The sequence below is a fragment of the Microtus ochrogaster genome, chromosome 5 (assembly GCF_000317375.1).
Source record: "Microtus ochrogaster isolate Prairie Vole_2 chromosome 5, MicOch1.0, whole genome shotgun sequence".
Taxonomy (NCBI): Eukaryota; Metazoa; Chordata; class Mammalia; order Rodentia; family Cricetidae; genus Microtus; species Microtus ochrogaster.
Genome location: NC_022012.1, coordinates 86154595 through 86161291, shown reverse-complemented (window position 1 = coordinate 86161291; position 6697 = coordinate 86154595). Strand labels below are relative to the sequence as shown.

The following is a 6697-nucleotide window of genomic DNA, read 5'->3' as shown; positions in this document are numbered from 1 at the left end:
AAAAAAAAAAAAAAGGAAAGTTCTTGGCAGGACAGAGAAAGCTGTGCAGGACAGGTGGCCGTGAGCCAGCCCTCCCACAGAGTAGATAAGTTAAAGACCTGGCAGAAGACAGTAGCAGCCGTGGCCAGAAGCCCTTCGGCAGATGCCATCCTACACAGGAGCTCTCCTTTCCTTCTCACAGTGTCAGGCACATTGCCTGTAGGTGCGGCAGTGGCACCAGAAAAAAATGAGAAACACACTTGGCATGGTGGTGTACACCTTTGATCCCAGCACTTGGAGGCAGAGGCAGGTGGATCTCTGAGTTCCAGGCCTACTAGACTTTGTCTCAGAAAACAAACCAAAAAATTAAGAAACTTAAAGACAGACAAAAAAATAAATAAAGCAAGTGATTCTTGTTTAGCCTCTGGGTGCTAGGATCCCAGGTGTGAAGGGTGTCTTAATCAAATTTTCAAAGGAATCTTTAAAAAACTTCAAGTGTTTCACATTTTGGAAAATATAAAGTAATTTGTGAATAATTACAGTCTATTTTTTTTCTTTTTCTTTTCTTTTTTTGTGAGACTGGGCTTCTTGTGTAACAGCCTTGGCTGTCCTGGAACTCACCCTATAGACGAGGCTGGACTTGAACACACAGAGAGCTGCCTGCCCCTGACTACTGAGTGCTAGGATTAAAGGTGTGTGCCGCCACCACCTGCCAATAATCTGTTCTTAACTAAAATGTTGTGGAATACTAGTTGAAGATGTGGTATATTTGTTTATGCTGTGGAACATTTGATTAACGATTCAAAGATCTGTTCATTCTTTTATGTTGTATTTGTTTGACTCAGTGAAGCTGTGTTACTTTGCCTGCCTAAAACACCTGATTGGTCTAATAAAGAGCTGAATGGCCAAAGAGAAAGCTGAATGGCAGGAGAAAGGATAGTGGGGGTGGCATGCAGAAAGAATAAATAAGAGCAGAAATCTAAAAGAGAGAGAGAGAAAAAGAGAGAGAGAGAGAGAGAGAGAGAGAGAGAGAGAGAGAGAGAGAGAGAGAGAGCGCAGAGAAAAGAGTGAGGAGGATGCCAGGAGCCAGTCACCCAGCTACACAGCGAGACACAGAGTAAGAAGCAAAGAAAGGTACATAGAAAAGTAAAAGCACAGAGGCCAAAAGGTAGGCGGGATAGAAATAGCTAACACAGTGCACTCATAAGTAAGAATAAGTCTCTGTGTATTTATTTGGGAGCTGGGCAGCAGGTCCCTAAACAGTCAAAGAGTAAAAATAAACCAAAACCACTAAAAATTTAGTCCTCCCTTAGAGGGGGGTTAGGATGTAAGTGTGGGAGTCTGTCAGCTGTTCCAAATAAACAGGAACTCCAGGTATCAACCCCACAGCAGCCTCCTGACCATCCCATTTCCGTGCTATTAGTGACTGTAGCACAGACCTTAGGAGCAAAAAGGAGCTAAAAGGCAGCTGGAGGGATATAGGCAAAGTGAAAGCTCAAAGAACTAATTACTAAAAGCCGAGTAGCAAGTCTGCCATCTACTACACAGAGAACTAAGTTTTCAGAACGTGTCATGGCTGCTACCCGAGAGCTTTGGTGCTACTTACTTTACTGCCAGTGAGTTGACTGAGATGTGGCTTTAATTCATCACCAATGACCGCATGGACAGCTACCAGGCAGAAGACACAAGCTTTGCGGACGCTGCTTTCTGAATTATCATAACCCTAGGAAGACAGGTCACGTTGGTATCTCTGACAGTTTATGAAGGCCACCTTCAAGGACAGAAGAGAGCTCTAACCTGAACTCTCACCTGAGCCGGAACGATACAGCTTTCCTCTCCACCCCACCCCACCCTCCACCATCTGTCAATGTTCTTACAACATCTTTCTTTAAAAGCGGCAGATCTGCACCTGCCCCTTTCCCAATGCACTTTGCAAACATTTCCAGAGATCCTCCTTCGACAGGTAGCCCTGAGGCAGTGAAGATGTCCTCACTACCAGATGCTGTGATTTGGCAGTCAAGGCCTTCCTATAGCCCAGGCCTAGAAGGGTTCACATATGTCTCCCTCTCTAAGTAACATTCTCCAATAAACCCAGTCTAGATAATGCACTTCTCTTATGTGTGAATGCACCTTTTATTCTCTCCCACTAGTCTACACACACCCTCTTCTTACATACTAAGTCAATGATCTCAGTATGTGAACACAGAACCCTATTCTTACATACTAAATCAATTACATCAGTATGTGAACACTTTACAGAGTGAAGAGTCCATTTCTGCTAAATCATATGATCTTTCTACAATGGCTGCAAAGCAGCAATATTAGACAATATCCTTCTGAAAGAAATTCATATTAAAAGATGTAACTATTCAGTTTTACCATCTTTATAGAATTATACACATTTTACCCAATTAGCACAATCCTGATTTCATTACTTTTTTCTAAGTTTAATTCTTCCCGCCAGCTCTCCTCTACTGACTTTTACAACTACAAGAAACACTCAGATACTACTATATTTGACATCCAAATACTGAAGGGCTTACTATGTGACCAGCACAGGTCAGGTTAACAATGCTTAGTGTCCAGTGAGAGATAACTGATCCTTCCAGAAGAGTTACTGAATGCCACAGGCAGGAAACAATACCCAGAAAATACTTCATAAAGCAATCAAATGAAAGACTAAAGGAGGAAGAAGCTAGTTGGGACAATGAAGTGGGGTGGTGTGGGGGCAGAGATGGAGCTCAGTTGGTAGTGTGTTTGTCTAGGTCACACAGGTCTTGGGTTTGATTCCCAGCACCGCAAAAAACAGGTGTGGTGGCACTTTAATCTCAGTGCCCAGGAGGGGAGGCAAAGGCAGGAAGAACACAAGTTCACGGTCACCCTATGCTATATAGCAAGTTCAAGGTCAGTCTGGACTACCATAAAATTCAATCTCAAAAAATAAGGACAAGGCACTCAAGAGTAGGCTCAATGGTTAAGAGCACTGGCAAAGGACCAACCACATGGTAGCGCATAGTTATCTGTAACTCCAGTTCCAGAGAATCCAATGCCCTCTTTAGGGCTCTGCAGGAACTGCATGCATGGTACACAGACATAATTAATACAGGCAAACATCTATGTACATAAAACAAAAATAAATAAAACCTCAAAAAATAAGAACAGGAATGAAGGCTGAGTATACCAGACAGAAAGAAGCACATGATTTCATTAACAACCTAGCACTTTCTATGTGTGAATAAATTCCTTCACTAAAGGAGAACACATAAGATAGGGCTGATGTGGTGATGTATGATTTTTATCCCAGGACCTGGGATGCTGAAGCAGGCATATTTTTGTGAGATCTTGGCCCACTGATATACACAGCAAGTTCTAGGTCAACCAGAGATATAAAGTAAGATTCTGTTTCAAAAATCAAAACAAAAACACATTAAGTAGGAAAACAAGGTGGGCAGGATCAGCTGGGGAGTTATATGAGAAATGGGTTCATTCTGGCTGTGGAAACCTATGAAGGAGCTTAAGAGGTGCAAATGACATCAGAGCTGTACTCAGAGGGTCTATCTCCGAGACCAGCTTAATCTGGTTTGTATTAGCTTCCTGCTTTTGTGTAACCATTACCACAAACCTTAAACCTCAAATTCCCTTTTTGTAAAGCCTTGGCATGCCAATCTGTCTCCAATTCACTCTGTTGTCTTCATTTCCTGTCTGTGCTGTGTGTAATCCCCTCTGCCTCTCCCATTTACAAGCATTTATGACAGTGGTTAGGGAGCACTGAAATATTTATTCCAGGGCTGCCTTACCCTAACAGACCTAACTTGTCACATCTGTACACATTATTCATAAAAGGTAACTTTGGGGGGGGGGATTGAGACAGAATTTCTCTGTGTAACAGCTCTGGGTGGCCTTGAACTTACAAAGTTCTGTTTGCCTCTGTCTCCTGAGTGCTGGGATTAAAGGTGTGCATCACCAACACCTGGCTTAAAAAGCAACATTTACAAGTTACATAAAACAGAACCTAGCATATTTGTGACCACTGTTCTAACAATACACCACCTGTCCGTTTCCCCTCTTCATCTAAAAATAATTTTTACTTTTATGTGTATGGGTATTTTATCTGCATGGATGACTGCACCGCATTCATGTATGACCTGTGGAAGCTAGAGAGGGCACAGAATCCCCTAGAATTGGTGTAAGAGATGGTTGTGTGCTAGGAATCAGACCCAGGTCCTCTTGTTAGTGCTGTTAACTGCTGGCCCATTGTGCCAGCCCCACGTTTCTATTTGTTTTGTTGAGACAGGGTTTTATTAGAATGCCTATACTGACCTTGAAGTCAAGATACCCTTCCTAAGTATTGGGATTATAGATAAGTACCACTACATTTGGTTCCTCTATCCATTTCCCTGGGCTTTTCTCCTTTTATCGTTTTTTAAAGATTTATTATTTTACTTTTGGGGTGGAGAGATGGCTCAGAGGTTAAGAGCATTGCCTGTTCTTCCAAAGGTCCTGAGTTCAATTCCCAGCAACCACATGGTGGCTCACAACCATCTGTAATGAGGTCTGGTGCTCTCTTCTGGCCTGCAGTCATACACACAGACAGAATATTGTATACATAATAAATAAATAAATAAATAAATAAATAAATAAATAAATATTTTTAAAAAAAAGCCGGGCGGTGGTGGCGCACGCCTGTAATCCCAGCACTCGGGAGGCAGAGGCAGGCGGATCTCTGTGAGTTCGAGACCAGCCTGGTCTACAGAGCTAGTTCCAGGACAGGCTCCAAAGCCACAGAGAAACCCTGTCTAGAAAAATAAAAATAAAGATTTATTATTTTACTTTTAATCTTGTATGGTGTGTGTGGGGTGGTGGTGGTGGTTTGGAGGCTAGAAGTGTCAGATTCCTTGGAGCTGGAGTTTCAGAGGCTGTGAGTCCTTTTGCTCTGTTATTATCATTATCATCATTATTATTATTAATATTATTTGTTTTTGAGATAGAGTTTCTCTGTGTAGCCCTGATTGTCCTGGAACTTGCTCTGTAGACCAGACTGGCCTCGAACTTACTAAGTAACTGAGGAGGGCCTTGAACTCCTGATCCATTGCAGAGATGGCTCAGCGATTAAGAGCAATAGTTGTTCTCCCAAAGGATTTGGGTTCGATTCCCTGCACCAGCATAGTGGCTCTCCAGTGTCTGTAATTTTGATTCTAGGAGATTCAATACTCTCTCTGGCCTCTGGGAACACTGCACCCATGTGGTGCACATATATACATGCAACCAAAACATCCATACACATAAACAAACAAACAGGCCCACAGTCCCTGGCAAAAAAAGTTCTCTGGTTGCTGTCGCTGGGACTGTTTATCTACTGCATTTGCACATTTGTGCAGATTGAAGAGCAGGACAGGAAGGCTCTGTGTCTGGTCTCCTTCAGCGGCAATCAGCTGCGGCATGCTCCAGTCAGTGTCTCCTTGCTCCCATGAGGTGTAGTTCTATTGTGTGGTGGACTCGATATGCACTCACTCATCAGTGACTGTTCATGGTGTCGCGGCACCTTTCTCTCCTCTTGAGTAAACAGGGGTGAAACAGCAGGGCTATAATTTTACACTAACTCAAAAAACAAAACACAGTTCAGGGAGGAGATGGTTCAGTGGGTAAAGGTACCTGCTGCTAAGCCTGACAATCTACCCGAGTTCTATCCCTGAGACCCAAGTGGTGGAAGGAGAGTTGATTCTTTCAAGCTCATTTCTGACCTCTATGTGTTTACCTGACATGTAATAAAAATTAAAACAAAGTAAAAACACTTGGGGTGGTACAGGGGATCAAATACATGGACCTGTTCATCCAGATAACTGCTTCACCACTGAACTAAATTTCCAGACCTACATTAACTTTTTGAGGAATCATCAAACAGTTCTCTTTTTTTTTTCAGTTTCTTTGAGACAGGGTTTCTCTGTAGCTTTGGAGCCTGTCCTGGAACTCACTCTGTCAACCAGGCTGGCCTCGAACTCACAGAGATCCGCCTGCCCCTGCCTCCCAAGTGCTGGGATTAAAGGCGTGCGCCACCAATGCCCAGCTATCAGTTTTCCACAACAGCACACTAACTGGCATTTGTGTTGGCAATATGCCAGAGTCTAATTTCTATGCCTCACTAAACCCAGCTGCTTTCTATTAACTTGGCTGCAGCCATCTCTCTCTGTGTAATGAAGTATTTACTATGACTTTAAAAATGCTCATTTATTATTGTGGGTGGGCATGTATGTATGTGTGTGAGGGCACAAAAGCCAGAGCACGCATGTGAACAACATGCCAGAGGACAACTCTGCAGAACTGGATCTCTCCTTCCACTTGAAATGGGGCCTGAGGACAGAACTCAGGTCCTCTGGATTATGCCTTGACCTGCTGAGTCATTTTACGAGCCTTCCACTGGGTTTTTGTGTTTTTTAATTTACTTTTTTTATTTTAATTATGTGGAGATCTGTGATTAGTCTAAGTGGGAATTTGTGCACATGAATGCAGTTCCTGCTGAGGCCAGCAGAGGGTACTGGATCCTCCTGCAGCTGGAGTTACAAGTGGTTGTGAGCCATCTGATTTGGTGCTGGGAACTGAATTTGGGTCCTCTACAAGAGAGGACAGAGAGATTGGCTTAGTGGTCTAGAGCACTGGCTCTTCTTCCCACTGGCTCTTCTTCCAGAGAACCTGAGCTCAATTTTCGGCATTCACATGGAAG

At 43.2% G+C, this 6697-nt stretch overlaps 1 protein-coding gene across 31 annotated transcripts in view; it reads right to left on the bottom strand.

Annotated features, from left to right (window-relative positions):
* Positions 1–6697, bottom strand: part of Clasp2 (cytoplasmic linker associated protein 2) — a 189055-nt gene that overhangs the window by 3720 nt on the left and 178638 nt on the right. For all 31 annotated transcript variants that reach the window (XM_026779561.1, XM_026779564.1, XM_026779560.1 and 28 more), the window contains one exon: positions 1586–1702. In XM_026779561.1, the coding sequence (XP_026635362.1) occupies positions 1586–1702 (117 nt within the window). The remainder of the gene's footprint in view (positions 1–1585; positions 1703–6697) is intronic.